General features: G+C 48.0%; 1 protein-coding gene across 3 annotated transcripts in view; it reads right to left on the bottom strand.

Moving 5' to 3' along the window:
• Positions 1–21,445, bottom strand: part of EFNB3 (ephrin B3) — a 51,178-nt gene that overhangs the window by 20,461 nt on the left and 9,272 nt on the right. Inside the window, exons 1-2 of one of the 3 annotated variants that reach the window (XM_072977164.2) lie at positions 4,087–4,483; positions 3,596–3,750 (exon numbers count right to left, since the gene is read on the bottom strand). The exons of the other annotated variants lie outside the window; for them this stretch is intronic. Coding sequence (XP_072833265.1) covers positions 3,596–3,648 — 53 coding nt within the window. The 5' untranslated portion in view covers positions 3,649–3,750; positions 4,087–4,483. Of the gene's footprint in view, positions 1–3,595; positions 3,751–4,086; positions 4,484–21,445 lie in introns of those variants that run through there. 3 annotated transcript variants of the gene reach the window in all.

The following is a 21,445-nucleotide window of genomic DNA, read 5'->3' on the forward strand; positions in this document are numbered from 1 at the left end:
AACTAAACAACAGCAGCAACAACAAAACATGATAACATTTTAAAAATCTACTGTGAGGGGAATGTGTTCTCAAAGCCCTCTTTAAAATGCTCCAGTTTTCACAAGCTTTTGAAAGATTATAAAGAGAAGGCCTGGCGTACATCCACAGGCAAAACGTTCCAAAGGGTTGTAGCCACCACCGAGAAGGCCCCATTCCCAGTTACAGTTTTCTGGGCCTCGCTCAGGGTGGTTACCTGCAGCATCAAAGCCCGGGGAAACGGCTGGCACAAGTAGACAACCTTAGCGAGAGATGTTCCTACAGGTATTGGGGTCCCAAAATATGATGGCTTTAATGAAATGTGCTTATACCTTAGTTATTGGTGGTGGAGACACCAATTGCAAATAACTTAGAGCCTGGAAAGTTTCTCTCCCCCCCCACACTACCTACCGTGTTTCCCCAAAAATAAGACAGGGTCTTATATTAATTTTTGCTCCCAAAAACGCAGTGGGGCTTATTTTCAGGGGATGTTTTATTTTTTTCCATATACGACAATCTACATTTATTCAAATACAGTCATGTCATCTTCTGGTTGCTATGGTGGAGGGCGGGGTTTCACTTAAATCAGGCTTATTTTGGGGATAGGGCTTACATTACGAGCATCTTGAAAAATCATACTAGGGCTCATTTTCAGGTTAGGTCTTATTTTCAGGGAAACAGGGTACAATTCTCTGAATCCTCCCTAATCTGCAGGAAAAGTGTCCACGCTGACGGGTGGATTCTGAGAGCCACAGCCCAACTAGACAAGTTTTTCAAGTTCTGCAAAGTAACTAGTTATTACCGTAGTAACTGGGAACTTCCAAGCTCCATCCAGAGTGGTAATCTCTCTGTATTACCGGAGGATGACTTGGGTCAAATTGCACCTTAATCTTAGAGAGAAATTCATCCACTGCCTGCAAAATCCACTGTCCCTTCCACTGCCTGCAAAATCCAAATATTATCTCTTTTTTTGCTGTACTCTCAGGGAAACGGGCAAGGAAGGACTGGGAAGAGTAATAGCAGAGGGTGCCTTTCAGCCTGTTTCAGTGTGAAAGTTACAGGAAGCCAGATTTCGGCTGAACATCTGGAAAAAAGTCCTTGCTGTTATAGGTCACCAGGTTCCGGAATGCGAGTTCTTGCCTCAAAGGTTTACTCTGCTCCAAGCAGGAGGAGAAACTTGGTTTTTTTGTTTTTTGTTTGCAAAGCCAGGGAACCCATCCTCATGTACACCCAGCTGGCTGGTGTGTGTGTGTTTGTCCACAATGGTCCAGGCTGACACCTGAAACCACAGAAAACAGGAAGCTGACTTATTTTTCTACCCCCAGGAACGCAACTCTGTACTTTCCAAGCTAGCTCCCATCCCAATTAAAAACCTAATTAGACCAGATTTCAAAACACAGTTGTGCGGTTTCCTTGAAACTTAGGCTAATAACTCGTGTGGTCATTTGTACAGATCCGATCTACTGGATGTTGGCCATGACATGCCAAAGATCTGACAATAGCACATCATGCTATTTTGCATTGAATTACAGTATATTAATATTATTTTTAAAACTTTATACAGCAGACCTGACATTTTTAAGCAATGTGGAGCAGAATCACTTCTAGGGCCCATCCACAATTAGGGCCCTTGAAGCTTACGTTTAATTAGTTTAATAGTAGATCCGCCCCCCCCTTACATTAGGGGGAACACCCTTTGACAGTGAAACAGACAGTTTGGAAGCTGGTGGCCTCTTCATCGTTAGACATTTCCAAACAGAGGTTGCACGCCCATCCTTTGGAGGTGCTATAGCTGTGGATTTGCTGCCTCAGCAAAACAGGGTTGGACTAAATGACCTCGGGGGTCCCCTTCCAGCTCTCCAGTTCAATGATTCTACCCTTCCTCGTTCATCAGCAATCCACCTACTTTTCTAGAAAAAGAAAAAGACAAACTTTTTTTCAAAATCAGCTCATCAATATTCCTTACTTCCTACATCACTGGCCTGGATCTGGTTGGTTCTGGGTAAAGAGCTAAAAATAAAATCCATTTCATTTTCTCGTCCAGAATATCCCCGTCCAAAGCCTTAAGAAATATTGGCTCTGGACAAAATAAGAAGCCCCTGCCTTACCCGCCGAACCCAAACTTGTCTAACTTGACAACTTTTTCCCAGCCACAAAGACTGGAGACTTGGCAAAGCCACACACTCATAAGGCACACACAACACACACACTGACCAGGTTGCACAGAGCAATATCACAAAGACATGGATACCTCCTCCCTCCCTCTCCCCTCCTCCCATGATGCAAACATGGGAATTATCTTCCCCTCTCTGCCCCCACCCCAAAACAGGACCTTTGACCAGCCCTGGCTCTAAATACACAGCTCCTGCAGCAGCTTAAGCAGCAGAAGGACTCCTAAAACAGTTGATTGAGCAAGGCTTGCATACCAGAGACCCCCCCCCCTTTCTCTCTCTCTCTCTCTCTCTCACACACACACACACACACACACACACATATACAGTATACAAAATTCTATTGCTGCAGCTTGGGAGATAAAGTTCCTTTTTCAAAGCAACACATAACCCTCTGGTTACTTTTTAAAAGTTACTTTTAAAGAGCATTTTAAAAGCATTTTCATAGGGGTTATGTCCTTTTGTTTGCTTATTTACTTATAGCCTTGTGTATTGCTTTTCTGCCCACCAGGATGATCAAAGTGCTTCCACCAAAAGAAATGACAAAAGAAACTTTTTAACATCCCGAGAAGTAACAAAAAAATCCTGTTTTTCAAACCTGATTGGGGGGGGGGGAAGGAAAAAAAAGAATATAGCTTTTCCTTGTTCTGGCTAAAGGCCATTATACTCTGGTTTGCCTTCCTGAGAATCTAGAACCACGTACAGTATACATATGATTAACCATCTATGTACTATATCAGACCTGGGCAAAGTGCGGCCTGAGGGCCACATACGGCCCGCGAGCCACTCCTGTCCGGCCCGTGGACAGTTTTGAACATCAAAACCATTTATAGCTTTTTGTCTAAAGTTGCTTATCTTTACCGCAAAAAAACCTCTTTAGTATTTGTGAAGATTAACAAGTTTAAAATAAAAACAATTATAACATCACTGTTTCATTTTACTGTATTTTTAAGTAAAGTTGTTTCAGCCCCCAAACACAGTTCAGATTTTTAATGTGGCCCCCCCTATAGAAATTAATTGCCCACCCCTGTACTATATCCATCGGGGGGGGGGGGCAACATGGAGCCCTTTCTGTTCTGGATCTTAAAGGCTTGTCTCCCCCTTTCTGAGGATCTCTGCTGCTTTCCCAAACAGGCCAACTGAGATAATACAGGAATCCGGCTTCCCTTGCCAAGAAAACAGGACACAGCCTTTCCTTCTCATGGTGTCCTGGCAATCAGGAGACCCCCACCCCCATCCCAAACAGAAAATCCTGCAGCTACATCTTTCCTACTCTATTGCAAACAAAGGTAAGAAAACTTGCCTTTTTTTTTTTGGACTACGCCTCCCAGAATCCACCAGCCCCTGGCCAAGCCGGCTGGAGGATTCTGTGGAACACAGCCCAAAAGTAAACTATCCTAAATCTTACTTTCCTTCCGCCGTTAAAAATAAATAACATCCAAGTGACGAGCTGCTTCCCATATCTCTGTGGTGGATTCTCACAACCACCTTAGCCCGTGGCCCAACAGTGGGAATCGGAAAGACGGTTGCCAAATGCAAGGGTGTCTATGCACGTGTTCAAACCTGGCAAGACAGAAAAGTTAGCACATGAACAAGGTGGTACAGAGGGTTTAAAAAAGCAAAGAAAAAAGCAAAAACTAAAATGCATGTGAGCTCATTCTCCATTGATCCTTCATATCCCACAAGCACGCCCGTCTTCCAGCCATCACATTGGGAAAAAGCTTTCTCCAGAGCATAGTTAACATCCAAGTTAGAAATCCGTCCAGAAAGACATGTAGCCAACAAATCATTAAATAAGATTAGAGGAGGCTGGAGAGGTCTTTGGAGTTTAACTAAATGTCTTTGGGAGCCAGCTTATATTCGTTAAGCGTTTTTTCCTGTTTACCCATATTTTCTTACTTCCTTATCTTAAGAGAGCTGGCCACCTGGATCAGCCAAACAATCACAGAAACCGCCCACCTCCAACCCCCATTTACGTTTGTTTAAGAAGCAGGGAGTGAGAAGCGTATATAAAGTTACAGCAATATTATGATGTAGAAAACAAATCTGATGATCACAAACTCCTTGCCCAGAAAATACAACCACATGCACGTTTAGGCACGAACTCCCTATTTTCTACCCAACGCAACCCCCTTGGCATTAGCTTCATGCATTTGGTTCCTTTATTGCATTTCCTCCCCTACAGAGTAAATACGCCAGGCAGCTGGCAATCATCATAATATTGGGGGGGGGGGAGGAGAGAGAGAGAGAGAGAGAGAGAGAGAGAGAGAAGAGATGCACATAGAAACAAATTCAGCCCCAAAACCCCAACGAAGAGCCAAATGTGCATGCCCGGCCCCATGGAAGGTGTGTGTACTCAGACAGTAGGACTCGCCCTAGAGACTTTGAGTGAACTAGGCCTGGAACCAAACTAGGCCTAGAAAGTCTCTCCGGCAGGCAGGGCAGAAGGCCTACCGTTGCTATGGAAACGCACGCCACCTGGTGATGGAGGAGGCCACCTAGGCCCTTCTAGTCTGAATGAGCACAGGCGGGGGGGGGACCTGGGATGGTGGGCTCGTTTCTTGGGGGGGGTGTCGTTCTTTCAAACCAGATGCAATTGCATCTTGAGGGAGAGCCTTTCTCTCTCCCCCCCCCATGAAAACGGGCCCTTGCATTTAGAAACGAGACCTGTGGCTTCTCGCCCTGCAGCAGAAAGGACCCCCCCTCCTCTTCTTTCTTGTCCATCCCAGGACCCCCCCTGCCCCTCCGTTTCTGCCTCTCCTCTTCCATAGCACACTCTCTCCCCCCCCCACCTCGCCTTGTAACGGGGTCATGGGCTCAGCTGGAATTGGGGAAAGAGGGGAGAAAAGATGGAATAGAAAGTGACAGCTCAGGAAAGGAGCTAACGAGCTAAAGCGGGGAAGGTGGGGGGAGAGAGAGAAAGCAGGAGACCCTTCTCCACCCCCTCCTTCATGGGGGCCCAGGAGCAGAGCTCAAGAAAGTTCCTTGGGGGGGGCAGCTCCCATAATCCCTTTGCTAGCATGCCCACAAGTTCCCGGGGGATTCTGGGAAGTGCTGTCTCCCTTTTCCCCCAAGCTCTGCCCATTCACCTCCCATCTCAGAGCAAAGGGCTGGCGTTTCGGCTTTAATGCCAAATTCCCTACCCCATTTCCCCCCCCCCCCCCAGATCTACGTGTTGCAGTCCGGCTGCTCTTCCTCTCCTCCGTCATGCTCTAATCCTTTACTTACTAGATCGTATTCTTTGGAGAACCCCGGAAGCCTAGCTCCTAACCACCATTAATGTTGAGAAGACGAAAATATTAACGACTACAGAAGAACTACACAACTTTCGGAGTTGAGAATGAATCAGTTGAAAGAGTTAAGAGATTTTGTAGAAGTTCCATTCATCAAGCCAAACTGAGACTAGACCCAAGGAAATCGGAAGAAGACGGAGACTTGGAAGGGCAGCTACGAAGGAATTAGAAAAGATCATCAAGTGTAAGGTTGTGTCGCTGGAAGATCATTCACACTCTTGTGTTTCCAGTCACCACGTATGGGTGTGAAAGCTGGACAGTTAAGAAAGCTGAAAGGAAGAAAAATGATTAATCTGAAAGGTGGTGCTGGAGGAGAGCTTTGCAGATAACCCAGGACGGCCAGGAAGACGAACAAGTGGATCCTGCGTCAGATCAAGCCTGAACTCTCTCTGGAGGCAAAAAGGTTGAAGCTGAGGCTCTCCTACTTTGGGCACATCCTGAGAAGGCAGGTTTCTCTGGAATAGAGAGTAAAGCTGGGAAAGGTAGCAGGAAAAGAGGAAGGCCCAATACGAGATGGACTGAGTCCCTAAAAGAAGCCATAACTTTTGAGTTTGCAAGAGCTGAGCAAGGCCGTTGAGAACGGGACATTTTGGAGGTCCCTCATTCATAGGGCCACCATCCGTCGGAGGTGACTTGACAGCACGTAGCAAAATAACAGCAACAAAGCACTAGGACGCCTGCATCTGTGTGCGTGGGAACTCCAGAATTTCATTTGTTTGTTCAGATGACCCATTCATTAACCCGCCCTGTCCCTTTCTCGCTTCCCCTTGCTTGTTCCTGGGTCGAGCAGACATTTAATTGTTCTTCTGCCAGTTAAAGATTACAGATTCCCAAACCCCTCTCCACCTGCGTTGACCCCGTGCCTTGCTCTGTGTCCCGTTCCAGCTCGCTGGACTGAGACACTTTCTGATTACTATCACCTAGGGAGGCAGGGGAGAACAAACGTGATTGCCTCAGCACCCTCCTCTTAATTAAATAATTAACTCCTCCCCCCCCCAGGACAGATGAAGGGGGAGGACTCCTTCCTATGGTGTTTCCTCATTTCAAGCAGCGATGCAGCTGCCATTGGCGGGAGGGACCAGTGCTTTTCATACCAGGTTGGCCCCGAAGGGATCCAGATGCATTTGGGGTGCAGCAACAGGCTCCAATCTGCCAAAGATGCCAGCTTCTGTGGTGGAGAGAGATGATTCTTGTCCTTAATAATAATTTAAAAAGTACTACAGTACATCTGTGGCTTCTCTCCAGGAATACTCTCTCTTACCTGCACATTGATCGAAGGTATGTGCAGCTATTTGCAATGACTTCCTGGGGAAGAAAATATATATATTCTGTGCATCCTCAGAGACGCCGTTAATGCTTCATGGACTAAGCACTGGCATCTAAAATAAACTCAAGCACCAAAACCGGGGACGACGTGGCTTTCATACATGCATAGGCCAGTCATCTGTAACATTTATCTTCTGCGTTCAAGGTAGCACTTATGGGAGTTCCTCTCCATTATCTTCACCACAAGCCCCCTGCAAGGTAGGTCAGGTTGAACGTATTGAGTAGCCCAGGGCCACCCAGGGAGTTTCGGGGTTGAGTGAGAACTAGAACCAGATTCCTGCTTCCGAGTCCAAGGCCAACCATCCATGACACCGTGCTGACATTTCTTTTAATTTCTGCAGCCCTGTCATCAAGAGTGTTATGCGCTGAAACAAGCCGGTCCCTGCCCTCAAGCTGCTTGCCATCTAAAGTAGGAAATAGCTTAGTGGTTTAGGTCTCCGGCTGCTGACCAGCCAGAAGTTGGGAGTTTGATTTCCCCTACAGTGCTTTCTTGACAGGGGCTGGACTAGATGATCCCACAGGGTCCCTCCCAGCTCCGCCATTCTAGGATTATCATTAAGAACGACAAGGCAGCTCTGTGGTTTAGGTGGTTCTGGCTTAGCAGTTGGGAGTTTGATTCCCCCACTGTGCTTCCTGGACAGGGGCTGGACTGGATGACCCCACAGGGTCCCTTCCAGCTCGGCGGTTCCAAGACCATTATTATTTATTCTGTGGGGCCGGGGTGCACAAACACACGTAAGTGGAGTCCTTCCTCTCACATCCAGGCTACTGTGGATGTTCAGATGGCTCGCCTGGGGCTCAGTCTGGAGAGGAGCACGTTAAGTGTTTGAAAATAAGAAAGCTCGTACGGGGCGGGGGAGGCGGGCGGACTAGGACTCCTGGGTTCTCAGAAGTGCAGTTTTCTCTCAGCTGCTCTGGAGTAGCTTTTAAAGTTGTTGTTTTTTTTCTTTTTCTTGAGCTCCTGCCTTGGGGTCTCCATGAGGTTTACATCTCCTGGCAATGATTAACACCAGAGGGGGAAGGGGGTGGGACGAGGTCACTGGCCTGCTTTTCCTGGATCTGGCACCCAGAAGGGTCTCGATTGGGAGGGGGGGGGAAGGTGAAGGGGGGGAAAGGGTTGTCTCTTTCGCTGGCTGGGGCAAGGGAAGCATTTATAGCCCCCACCCACCCAACAGGGCCAAAGCCGGAGTCTCAAACAAACCCTACATTACAAGCTGCTTCCAAAAGGCAGCTTTTTTTTGGGGGGGGGGTCTGTTTTTCTGTCTGCACAAAAGCAGGGCGGTGCAGTCCTTCGCCCAGCTCCCCAACCCCACGCCTCAGACTCCGCGCCAGTCCTAGCCAGCCCGTCCGACCTCGCAAGACGGTTGCGACAACCAAGCAGGGAAGAGGAGAGCCAGGCGTGCATGCCTTTGAGCTAATGGGAGGAAAGGTGGGGTAAAAATGGGATAAATACATTTAATCCATAAGCAAGCGAGCCCTGCTCCTCATCCTTTCCAAATGCTCTTCTGGCGATCTCCTTCCCAAATTCTATGCGGTGCGGTGTTTATAGTGTCCAGTCTAGAGTAGGGAGGCCTGAGTTCAAATCCAATACTCCAGTGATGGCGAGGCCTGCAAACACCTCTTCGTACAACCTACTTCAAGGAGGCACCATGAGAATATAAGTGCGTAGAGTGGCAGGAAAAACAACAACTATGGAGTTCCTCAGAGGATACAAAATACGGGAAGGAACCACTACAAAAAACAAATCTGTTTCACTGAACCAAATCTCCTGATTCAGAGTAACCCTAGTTTCTCCACACACACACACACCTGTGAGGTGCTCACGATGGACCGTAGCATCTGTTTCCTGCCCCCGCAACTCTGACTCTAACACAGCTAACCCACCAGAGCAGCGGTTAGCAGAGCCTTGGACACCCAGATGTTCTTGAACTACAGCTCCCAGAAGCCTTTACCACCAGATGTGCTGGCCAAGGTTTCTGGGAGTTGCCGTCCACGAACATCTGGAGACCCAAGGTCTGGAACGACCACACGAGGCTATTTTTCGAGATGTGCTCAGCCCCATGTCCCATCATTCCCCAGACACATGACTAAGGATGATGGGAGTTAAAAGTCCAGCACATCTGGAGGGCTGCACGAGGCTGCCTCTCTTCCCCCTCCCCAAGGTCAGTTTTGGCTCCTTCCGGGATAATTTGACCCACCATTTCAAGACCACAACACCGTTTCAGCACTTCGCCAGGAATGGGGAAGAGCCGAAAATTTGCTTTATTTTGCTGTTTCTCTCTCCCTCCCTCTCTACTCCCTTTTTCTCGCACACCTGAGCAAAAATTCCGGGGATTTTCCTAGCCCGAACTTGCCTCCTCACCACCACCTCCCCCGCCTCCCTTCCCAGCTCCCAGCGGCCACATTCCCAACATTTCTCTGCGTTGCGCTTCCTTACTCCACGGAGCCTTCAGATGGAAAACACAGATGGGCCAAGGTGGGGCTTCGGGAGGGCTGGGCCCCCGACGCATGCACGGCAGCCCAAAGCTAAAAAAAAAAAAACAACCTTAACCCTACCACCTCCTTCGGCTCAACATCTTCTCTCTTCCCAGCAGTCATGATATGTGTCGGAATGTGTCTGGATCCGTACAAAAACGCTCGGCACCTCCAGCTTCACCTCGCTCCTTCCCTAATCTAGAGCGCCTGTATTTTTCCACGCAGGTTAAAATGGATTTAAAGCCACCAGAGGCCAGAGAGAGTTATGCCCAAGCCCAGACATTATAGTCCCTACCCCAGAGCGCTTAAGATCAAGAGCAGATTTAGCAACGAGAACGTGAAATCGATCTTATTTTTTTGGGTGCAATCCACAAAGCCCCACTGAAATGACCAGGAGTTGCATCCTGAACCCTCATCGGTGTTTGGACCAGCGGTGATGTACACAGTGTGTGATCTGAACCAGCAGAGATCATAGCGGGGCAGATGGTTCAGTTTCCCTCCTGTTACTCTTTTCCCCACTATTTCCTGCTTCTTCTTCTTCTTCTTCTTCTTCTTTCTGTCCCATAATGGCTGCAACAGACCGGCACGCACAAAAAGTAAGCAGTAGAGGTATTCCTATCTGAGTTTAGGGTCCGTTATCCTCCTGCACTATCCTTAAATAGACTGAACCACGTTGAGCCACAAGTTGGCTTTCTCCTTCTCACCTCTCAATAGACAGAAGGCCGAGCTATGCCACTGCCCTCGACGCAAGGCTAAATGCCAAACAAGCCTAACAGTCATCCCAACAAGGACCAGCACAAGGGGGAGAAGGATGTAGATGAGAAAAAGCCAAGAGAAGTAACCAAAGAGGAACACTGTGAACTGGACCAATTGCCGGGAGACTCTCCTTTGGCGATTCCAAGCCCCGCAAAGCTCCACAGCCCCTTTCTTTCTGGTCTTCAGGGAAGGCCGGAGTCAGCCGCCTGGGTGGCGAGGCTCAGACGCGCCCTCCTTTCCTTTCCCGTGCAGTTTTAAGTCCTTAAGAGGTTAAATTGATGATGAAGGCCCTCCAGGGAGCAGGACTGGGGGTGGGAAGGGGGGGGACATGTCAGATCTTGAGAGGCGAGGATGATCTCAGGGGTGTGGATGGGATGATAGCACTTTGCAAAACGAAAATGCATGCCGTTGGGGAGAGGTGGGGAGGAAAGAAAAGAAAAGAAGTCTCCTTTTTTCCTTTGCCATTATAGAAGAGGTGCAAAGAGGTAGCACGTCGGAGGGGCAAACTCCCTTGGCTGATCAGAAAGTGAACACATGGACTAGACCCAAACACTCCTCTGAGAAACACAAAGCACAAAATAGGGGATGTTTTCTTTCTTTCTTTCTTTCTTTCTTTCTTTCTTTCTTTCTTTCTTTCTTTCTTTCTTTCTATTTCTTCCTTCCTTATTTCTTTCTATTACTTCTTTCCTTCCTTCTATTCCTTCCTTATTTCTTTCTATTCCTTCTCTTCTATTCCTTCCTTCCTTCTTTACTTCTTTTCCTTCCTTCAATTACTTCCTTATGTCCTTATTTCTTTCTATTCCTTCCTTCCTTGTTTTTTTCTATTCCTTCCTTCTTTTCTATTCCTTCCTTCTTTCTATTCCTTCTCTTCTATTCCTTCCTTCCTTCCTTCTTTCTGTTCCTTCCTTCCTTCCCCTCCCCTCTGTCTTAGTGAAGTGCCAACTGCCCTCGGTCAAGCAAGCACTTTCCATTCAAGCAAGGGGCATCCCTGGGCCATTGGGCCAACTGCCCCTCCCCCTTCTTCGGAAGGCCGGATTTGTTAGAAAAAACACCAGCTGCTGACCCTCTTCCGCACAAGACTCAGCAGGCAGGTTTTGCCCCCAGACATGACACCAGGGAGGTGTAAATTCTCTTATTATGACAGCCAGCTTCTGTGCAAAGAAGCAGCAGACTCCATAACCTGTGTTTCACGGTGTAAGTTAATTACTTTTTTGCATAAATTTGCATGTCCTAAAGCTTATCTCCACAGTTTTTAAAAAAAGGTGAGACTTCCTTTTAAAAAGAAAGTGGGAGTAGAGGTGGCGGGTGGGGTGGGGGATACATTATCTGAGTCAAACTCCAAGTTCTCTGTCCTTTGCAAAAGCTCGCATATTACATAATTATTAAAGTCAGGGGAGCATGGGATACGGGCACACCCAGCGAGTCCTGGATACCATGCAAACCATCATCATCTTCATCACCTACTAGCACAACAGGAACACATGTAGTTCTAGGCAGCCCTTCTTCAGGACTGGTGAGAGAGGGGGGCTAGTCACCAGAACTGCAAAGACTAATCTTCTCGGAACTCGGAACCCGGCAACTTTTATTTTTGTTGCACAAAATGAAGACGGCCAAGGAAGTTTAAATGTTGTGTTTCCTTCCTGCTTGCTGGAAAGGTCTTCCATGCCTTTTAAAACTGCATTCTTGGTGAAGTTTATGGTGTTTTCTATGGTTTTCCTGAATTACTAATTCATTGGAAGCCTTGAATGTCTGCAAAATATATGTAGGGCAAAACAGGGGCGCTCTTTCCTCATGAGTTCTTGATCCAAATGCTATTCATTTTTCTTCCCCCTGAGAGCCACTGAACCGTTGTCCTTCCTTCACCTGGTGCTCTTTCCGATGCCTTGGGACTACGGCGCCCACGCTCCCAGAAACACGAGGGTCACTTTTTGTGAACTGCTCCGACCCTGCCAAGTTCTCGGGTGAAGGAAAGCCGGCTAAGAGTCTGGCCCAAAAGGGGGGGGGACCCACATCTCTGCTCTGCCTCCCTTCTGGCCCCTCGGAAAAGTAATTTCACTCTCTACACCACCCTTTCTGCGAAGACATTTACTGCCATGTCCCGAGATCTGAAAGTACCCGAGCACACAGATCCGTATCGATTCTGGAAGCAAATTATTGGTTTGCCTGGCCACCACCTGCCCGTTTTAAGATAGGAGGGGAACGGCTACCGTTGCAGAGTGGAAATAAATGGGCCATTTTCAAGCCAGTAATCCGAATTCAGGGCTCTGTTTAAGTCAATGGGTAGAGGATTTCTTTCCAATGGGCACCCCGATCCCCTTCTTCTCTTCCCCGATTTCCATCGTGAACAGACATGAGCTGGTTATGTTGGGACCACGGTCAGTACAGCACCCTCTGGCTTGCTACTCTGCCACCCCATGCCCAGCGTTCACCCCTTCGGTGTTAATTGTGGGCCACCCAACAGGCCCCTAATAAACGGTAACAGGAAGATCCAGCTGTTCCGTGGGAGGACCGACACCCATCGGCTGCATCTGGCGAACAAGTAAGGCACAGGCCTTTTCTACCCTAAAGCAGGCTCTGCTCCTCCCCTACATAAAAATGTCTAATTGCCTGCCAAGGGCATCCGAGAGTCATTTGCCAGACTTTGGGGCCACCAAAGTAGTGGTAGTGTTTTCAAAGGGGGGGGGGCGGGCTTGGAGGTATGTATCCCCTGTGGGCTACACTCCTCTTTTCGATGACCCACTGGCAACAAGAATTAAAGTGTTTTTTTTAATGAGCCCTAACTGATATGCCAGCTATGCTTTCTTGGCAAACGAAGACCGAGCCACGGCCAATCATAACTGTAGCAGCCTCAGGACTAGACTACTGCGCGGCATTCTCTGTGGGGCTGCCCTGGATAGGTTCAAGGAATCTTTAGTTGGCCGGAAACGACAGTGTGTCGTGCCTGCAGCCTCTGGGATGATATTAGACAATGAGCTAGGTCCCAGCTGATTTACATTCGTTACCTGTTTTATTTCCAGACTCAGCACAAGGTTGTTACTTACATAAAGTCTGCATGCCTTCAGCCCTAGGTAAAGCAGGTACAGTATATTTCCAGGCTTCTGAAACCTACTTTTGGAGCGGTGAGATCTATCAGTGAAAGCCAGATGGTGCAAAATGGTAAACGCAGATGGAGGTGCATGCAGTGATGTTAGCTAAAGGGGATGGTGGAGTCATCCCATTATACATCTACTGGAATGGCTCGCCTAGATATATAAAAATATATGGAGGGTTCTAACAAAATGATCTAGAAGCAGGGGACTATGTTCTTGCCATTGTTGTAGAGCAAGCATTGCTGATCCACAGCATGTAGAAGAACTGCTTGATAGCTCAGCAAGTCAGCCAGAAGTTGGGAGTTCAATTCCCTTGCGGTACCTTCTTGGCAGGGGCTAGACTTGATGAAAGGGACGTGGTGGCGCTGCGGGCTAAACTGCAGAAGCCTGTGCTGCAGGGTAAGAAGACCCGCAGTCGTAAGATTGAATCCACGCGGCGGAGTGAGTGCCCATCGCTTGTCCCAGCTCCCGCCAACCTAGCAGTTCGAAAGCATGCAAATGCAAGTAGATAAATAGGGACCACCTCAGTGGGAAGGTAAGGGCATTCCATGTCTAAGTCGCACTGGCCATGTGACCACGGAAGATTGTCTTCGGACAAACGCTGGCTCTATGGCTTGGAAACGGGGATGAGCACTGTGCCCTAGAGTCAGACACGACTAGACAAAAAATGTCAAGGGGAACCTTTACCTTTACCTTTTAGACTTGATGATCTATTGGGTCCCTTCTAGTTCCGCAGTTGTGAGATCACATATTATATTCCAATCCACGTTTTGCTCAACCCTACCTTCGTGCTCTCTTGTTTTCATATCTGTACACTTTCTGTTCAGAAGTTGCTTCAGATTCCTTCCCTGGCTGAAACTGGGTGGGTGGATACAAGGAACAGGGCCTTTTCGGTAGTGGCACTGATGTTTGTGGAAAATCATTGTTAGGAAGGCCTGGAATGGCTCTTCCACTGCCAGATAAAGTAAGTTCCTCCAAGGAGACCTTAAAGGAAGAACCGACAAATTGGTTGATTTAAACAGACACTCAGCATTGATTACTACTACTGGATTTTTTTCGACTCCTATGGCATCTTCTGATTGCTTGTTGCTGTTGTTATTTTCTTTTCATTATTTTGATATGGTCCTGCTTGTTTTAATTCTGCTAGCCAGCTGGACTCCTCGGGTGGAAGAAAAGCTGAATAAACACATGGGAACGGCACGAAAACATGAGAACACAAGGTTTTTTTGTACAACGTGGGCTCTGCAACACAAGTAAAGCTGCCTCGGGTACATTTCGTTTTTAAGTCAAAAACTCATTTCTTTGCCGAGATGTGCACAAAAGAACTTTCGAGAACCTTGTGGCCATATTGATAAACTGAAGGGAACAGCGTGACCTGTTCCTTGAAGCCTTCGAGACTGAAAGATAAGCAGCGAGGCCTAGCAGGGAGAGCAGCCCGTTATAACCTGGAGGAGCTGAGAGCAAAAGATCTCCCTGAGCCAAAAAGGCAATACAAAGCCTAAAATGGAATTAAAAAACACTTAGCCGCGGCCTCCGAAACGTTATTCCTTCCCCAGAGCCCCCGAGAAAGCATCGAACCAGCCCAGCTCAAAATCCTGGGTCAAGTCTAGAGACCCGTCAACCTTAAAGGGAGGGCGTTGCGGGGAATTCGCACCCTGTGCTATAAAATATCTCAGATTAATTTCCCTCCGATCAAGGGTTTAACTTCTGTGTGCAAGGCAGGCCGCCGAGGATGTGAGAAGACGACGTAAGATTTGTGTCCAAAGCGGCATCTAAAACAAAGGGATATTTGGGCATTTGTCTCGCTGCGCCCGTACGGGTTGGGGAGGAGACACAGAGAAGACTTGTACTGTATCCAATTTTTCATAAACGGTCCTCCTCATTTAGCCTTGAAATTCCAGCCCAACACTCCCTCACATTCTGAACGTTGCACGGTTCCAAATTGTTCACGACCTAATTAACAAGTGCATGACCAGCTCTCTCTTGTCTGCTCGTCAGCAAAATTACCTTCGTCTCTGGCCTACCATGTAAGGGCTGAGCTCTCCGGCCTTCTCTCTAGCAACACCGCGTTCCTTCCGCGCAGAAAACCCAAATGTCGCATTTTCCGCCCTGGCTGTGTGACGCCAGAACCACACATGAAATAATGGACCATTTCCCCCCCCCCCCTTTTCAGTGGCATCCCAAATCAATCAGTTTTCCCTGCCTAACAAAGATGCATTTATGCACAGGGCGCTCCAAAATAATATGCCCCTGAAAATGCACAATCAGAACTCGTGGTGTTGTTGTGTACCATCAACTTGCAAGAACGGATAGTGGCCTTAACAGAGTTTTCAAGGTATGTAATATAATAATAATCTCGGAACGGCGGAGCTGGAAGGGACCCCGCAGGTCATCCAGTCCAGCCCCTGTCCAGGAAGCACCACGAGGGAATCGAACGCTCAACCCCTGGCTCTACAGCCAGTGAAGGAAGTGTTGCTTGTCCTCCCGCAAGTGAGTTTCCATGGCTGAGCAGGGATTTGAACCCAGGTTGCCTGAGCGGTAGACTCTCACTTTGCTTACTATATTGCAAGGGCTTCTACCAAAAACCGGAAATCACGAATTATAATCAGAATGCATCAAATTGCAATATACTGTATATACTGTACTAGCAGGCAGAAAGCAAATGTTTCTCGAACGAGAAGATTTGGAGAGTCCAGACTGGGACGACCGAAGCCTGTTGGTTGACCGTTCAGCGGAAGATAATTTTCACTAGTGACATTTGCTTTTTGGGGAGGGAGGGATGTGAATTTCACCGTGTATATATACCGCTTGAATGTCAGAGCTCACATGGGCAAAAAAAAGCATCGCTCAGATTGCAGAGTCCCTGTCTTCGGTTTTCTGGGCCACATCAAGGGTACCCAGAGAAGCACTGGTCAGGGGTAGCGGCTTCCCTTCATTCGGGAAAAGGGTCCAGCATCTCCCAGCGCCTCTCTCCAAACCTCGGCCCTTCCAGCTTCCTCCCCTCCGGTTGCACACAGCCCTCTGTACGTCTGTTGCCGAACCTCACACAAACCCGTACAGATTTATGTGGCAAAGCACTCGTTTCCCCACGAACAGTTGCCTGTTGATTTAACAAGAGGGGACTGATTTTTTGAGTGGCTCGGGAAACATCGATCGGGCGGCTGGGCCTTCTCGCTCTTTGGCGAGATGCGTGCCTCGCACAGGTGACAAGATGGCACTTCACCAAGCCCCCTTCCTGCTCTGGTTTCCAAGGGGGCTCTTGAATCACACAAAGGTTGCAAAGAGAGAGAGAGAGAGCAGGGAGAGGGCGCGTGCACACACGCACACATGCGCGGGGGGGGGGGAAACCACACCAAGAGCCGAAGAAACGCTGGGAGGAAAATGTAGAGCACAAATAAAGGTCCTTTTTTCCTTTCCACCGTGCTTTCCACACAATAGGTGATGATTGACCAATTCGGGAGAAATGCTGAGATGATTTGCCTCGCCCTCCAAAGAAATGAAAAAACATTAAAAAAAAAAAAAACAGGAAAGGCAAAACTGCCATTCTTGCTCAGTGTGGGGTGAAAGAATGCCCAGTGGACTGGGCAGTTAAAATGGGGTTTCAACGGAGCCCGCACGATTGACGGGTGTGCATGAAAATGGAGATATTTTTTTTTTTGTGCATTCTTGGGCCTCCATTCCCTGGGCACACAACTAGGGCACTGGGTGGGGTGGAGTTGCACCCAATTAAATTTCCCTCTGGAGGGATTGGCGGATGAGTTTAGCTAATCCTTTCTCAACATGCTTTTAGATAAAATATATTTCAGCTTTCCAGCAAAGGCCTGGCTGCTGGCTTAAATTGATACGATTGTATCGCAACGTTCTTTTAAAAATAATTTTATGTAAATGGCGCTCTTTTTTTTTAAATTTTTATTCCGGGTACGACATCTACTCCGGAATAGTTGGTAGGCAGTTTGCGAATAAATAAAATAACATGGAGGCTGAAGCCGCCACCGTTTTGCACTGAAGAAAAGGGAAAGCGTATGTTGAAATCCGCCCGACTTTGCTCCAAAATGGTGCTTTCCCTCAACGTGACATGGGCTGCATGAGGTTTCTGGATTCGTACCTTCATGGGGGGGGGGGGAGAACTGGAAATAAATCAGCAGGACCAAAAGGGGCTCACAGATTCCTCAGGTGAGCAGAAATGCCTCTGTTGAAAACCGAATTGGACCATGAAAAAAGAGAGAAACGTCTCTTGGTTGGGTTAAAAGGGAAGGGCTGTACAATCTGGCTTCTGGTCCTGCCACTGCTGGCCAGATGTTTCAAGGATATCTGGATGTGACGGAGAGGGCACGGTAGAAACAGCTGACCCATTGGCTCCAACAGCATCTGGAGATCAGAGAGAATAACAAACCTGGAGAGGCATAGGTTCCATTCTTTACTGCCTGCCCATGCGGTTCAGCCGCCATTTAACTGGCCGCCTTAGACCAAGGACCGCCACCAGTCAACTCTTAAGAAGGAAGAGGATCCTTGGACGCCAACGGTGGTCGTTCAGCCGTTGGGCCGCCTTCTCCCCTCCGGCGCACGGCTGAGCACGCTCACCTGACCGACCAACCTGCGAGCACATCTCTCGTCTTTTCGGCCTCTCCTTTCTACACCAGCCAAAGACATAAATCCAAAAATGCCACACACCGAGGCGCCAATTAACAAAGAGGGCACCATCTATGCTGGCCCATAACAAGCAACAAGTTTTTCCTGCCGAAGTCCCGCCGAAATGAGCAACGGCGGTGCAATCAAGCATTGCCACATGTTAATTATGAGGAGGGGGAGGTGCCCACAGGACAGGGTGCCCCTCGGGCACTCAACTGCCACCGGCAGCCCCCCCCCCCAACGGGAGAAAGGACGAGCAGAGTGTGAGCGTTCCCACGGATGGGCCGGCGAAGGTCACACCGGCAACATCTTTGCCAAGTCTGATTAGGAGCGTTCCATTATTTGCTACTATAATTTTTATCGGGAATTTCAACGTCGTAAGCAGAGAATTCTTCAGAGACGGCTCGGCAAAGACAGCTGAGCCTTTTTCTGGCTCCAGGACACGGAACTGTCGATTTTAATAAAAGGAGAAAGCTGAGATTTACCAGGCACATCAGCAGTTATATTTAATCCCAAACAAGGGGAAGAAAAAGAGAAGAACACAAAAGGAAGGAAGGAAGGAAGGAAGGAAGGAAGGAAGGGAGGGAGGGAGGGAGGGAGGGAGGGAGGGAGGGAGGGAGGGAGGGAGGGAGAAAGAAAGAAAGAAAGAAAGAAAGAAAGAAAGAAAGAAAGAAAGAAAGAAAGAAAGAAAGAAAGAAAGAAAGAAGGAAGGAAGGAAGGAAGGAAGGAAGGAAGGAAGGAAGGAAGGAAGGAAGGAAGGCAGAAAGAAAGAAAGAAAGAAAGAAAGAAAGAAAGAAAGAAAGAAAGAAAGAAAGAAAGAAAGAAAAAGAAAGAAAGAAAGAAAGAAAGAAGGAAGGAAGGAAGGAAGGAAGGAAGGAAGGTAGGTAGGAAGGTAGGTAGGTAGGTAGGTAGGAAGGAAGGAAGGTAGGTAGGTAGGTAGGTAGGTAGGTAGGTAGGTAGGTAGGTACGAAGGAACGAAGGAACGAAGGAACGAAGGAAGGAACATTTTGCCGAAAATCACCAGTCACAGTTGTTATAATTTCCACAAGATCTCAGGCCAAAAATCCCAAAGAGAACCCAAACCTGCCCAAAAAAGAGCCTTTAAAAGAGATTTTTGGAAGAGACGCTACCTTTTCTCCCTTTTTTCCCCCACCTACCCTTCGCAACACTTGTGCGCATGGGAGAGAATTAATGTAATGTGGTTTTTCAATGGGCAGGAAACCAGTTTTTAAAAGCTGTTGTGGGCTGAACAGGAAGGTGGATTTACGGTCACATGTCGAACCTTCACATGTGCGTTCTGCGACACCTGTGCGCAGATGTGCTCCACCTGAAGCGCATTAGAGGTTCTCAAGACGCCACGGCTACCTTAGAGCTCATTGTCTCACGAGCTTTTAAAAGCTTTCGCTTAGGGGGAAGCGCAATTAAAGGGGGGGGGAGAACCTGGAATGATTTATTCATAAGTGTTTGGAAAGATTCCCTTTTCTGGCTGCTTCTCTCTGACCTGGACGGATCAGGCCCAATTTTCTGAGTTTGCAAGTGCCCTTAGAAATCAGGGAAGATCCCGTTCACAGCGTCCTTTCCCATGCAAGGGGAAAGATGTGGAGCAACCTTTTACAGCAGGAGAAAGACGCACTTGGGACCGAAATTAATTCAGACCCGTCAGAGGGGTGACGATGACCGAAAGCGAACATTCGCCTGAAGACAAAACCTTGCTGATTTGGAACAGTCCTTCCTCTTTTTCCACGGGAGAAGAAAAGGATGTCATGCTTCTAGCCCTGGTGAAAACATCTGCCAGAAGGAGTTGCCTCAACCCACAAACATCCAGATAAGGAGCTTGTTTACCATTTCCCCCTGGGAAATAACACCAGGGAAGAATTCAAAAAGAGCACCAGACGCAACTAAAAGACTCAGAAGACGGGAGAAGAGAGAGAACCTACAAGGGGGGAAAAAACAGAAGGAGCGGAGCGTGTGTATGTGTGTGTATGGCTGAGGGAAAAGAAGGTGAAGAGGAAACTGGGTAGCAATTCCTAGAAAACGCAAAGGGCGGCCTTGCCAAAGATGGAAATGGGGTGGTCTCCAAATCTACCAGGACATCAAACGTCAGCCTCCGAAAAAGAGAGAGAAAATTAAATCTCAGACGTCAGATCAACGCCCCAAGAATTTCCTAGCTGATGGGTTGCCCGTTTGCTTCTCTACGGGCAGAACAACAGATGATGTCATCTCGTTAGGGCTGAATCTCCATAGCGGTGAGGGCCGGCCCCACCATTGGGCAGACCGAAGCATCCATGGGAGGCAGCAGATTTTTGGAGTCATCGTCCCTCAAAAGGAAGCCAAGAGTTTGTCCCCTTCACGGCTCTCGTTTTTTGCTTTTATTTTGAACCACCCAGGCAGAAGAGAAGGAAGAGGTGCGTGTGGAAGTTTTTGGCCTCAGGTGCCAAAATCACTTGAGGTGGTATGCAGATGATGGAAACTGGAGAGCACCCAACCGAAACCCACATACGGAATGGAGGGGAGAGATGCCTCCATGTCAAGATGCTTGACTTGGTGTTAATGGCGATTTGCTGTTCCAATTCGAGCAGCCAAACATCTTGCCCTGGGAGACACAGACACACGCAAACGGACCTGATCCTGCTCAGAGCATGCTACTGCAGGGAGATCTTCCTACTCCAGACTCCAATTCTGCTGGTGTCCTTGAGGGTCCAGTTGACAAGAGTGGATATAATCAGGAGGACTGGGTAGAAGCATGCCACCTGGAGCGACCCTGTAGGTCAACATTTTGGTGGGGTGTCCATCAACAGAGACCCCAAAAATGATCAGAGGCCTTGCTTAGGCAGGCTCTCGTCCTTTGGTGGTCCTCTCTCTCTCTCTCTCCCTAGTCAAGTCTTGTGAATCGTTCACATCTCAAGACACACCAAAGCCAAGTATGCTTTGTTTTCAAATCTCTTGATCATCGAGCCTTCCATCCATCAGCTAGTAGACGAACAGGCTGCAAATTTTAACCGGTGATTAAAAACGTCGGTTGATTAATCCCACGGGTTCCTTACGGCTTGTGTGGCAGCGTGGCCTCACACGCTGTCCGGTTTTGTACGGCGTCCGGGAAGGGACAGAGTGTTTTTTTCCCTCCCCTCCAGGTCAGCCTGCATTCAGCATCTGACATTCAGCTTCCTGTTCACATTTTGCAATCGTATATGGAGATGAGAGGCTCGTCGGTCCCTAAATGTTGCAACCGCCATAACTAATGTGGAAGTATGAATTTTTAAAGACGACATTTCCCAACGCCCAGGAGGGATGTAGCCTGCGTGGAAAACTACTTTTAAGGCCCGTGATAAACTTATTGCTTGCCTCAGCCTCTGTGGGTTGGGCTGAAGAGAGAGAGAGAGAGTCAATGTTGTGGATGTTGAAAGTTGGAAGATGGGTTTATTTATTTACTTAAAACTGGGAGGCACAAAAAATACCAGTTTGGCTCAATGGCTCCACAAGGAGAAAGAGAGAGAGAGAGAGACGGAGAGAGGAGGAGGGAGAAACACAACAAAATTAGATACCACTGTAATTACCAGATATCTCATTTATCCCAGCAGCCTCGGGAAATGAAGGGGTGTGTATAGGGGAGGAGGGGGGAGTGGAACATGTAGGTGTTCATAAAAACTAAAATGCTTTCTTCGTGGAAGATACCAATCTGGACTTAAATTA

The sequence above is a fragment of the Pogona vitticeps genome, chromosome 6 (genome assembly GCF_051106095.1).
Source record: "Pogona vitticeps strain Pit_001003342236 chromosome 6, PviZW2.1, whole genome shotgun sequence".
NCBI lineage: Eukaryota > Metazoa > Chordata > Lepidosauria > Squamata > Agamidae > Pogona > Pogona vitticeps.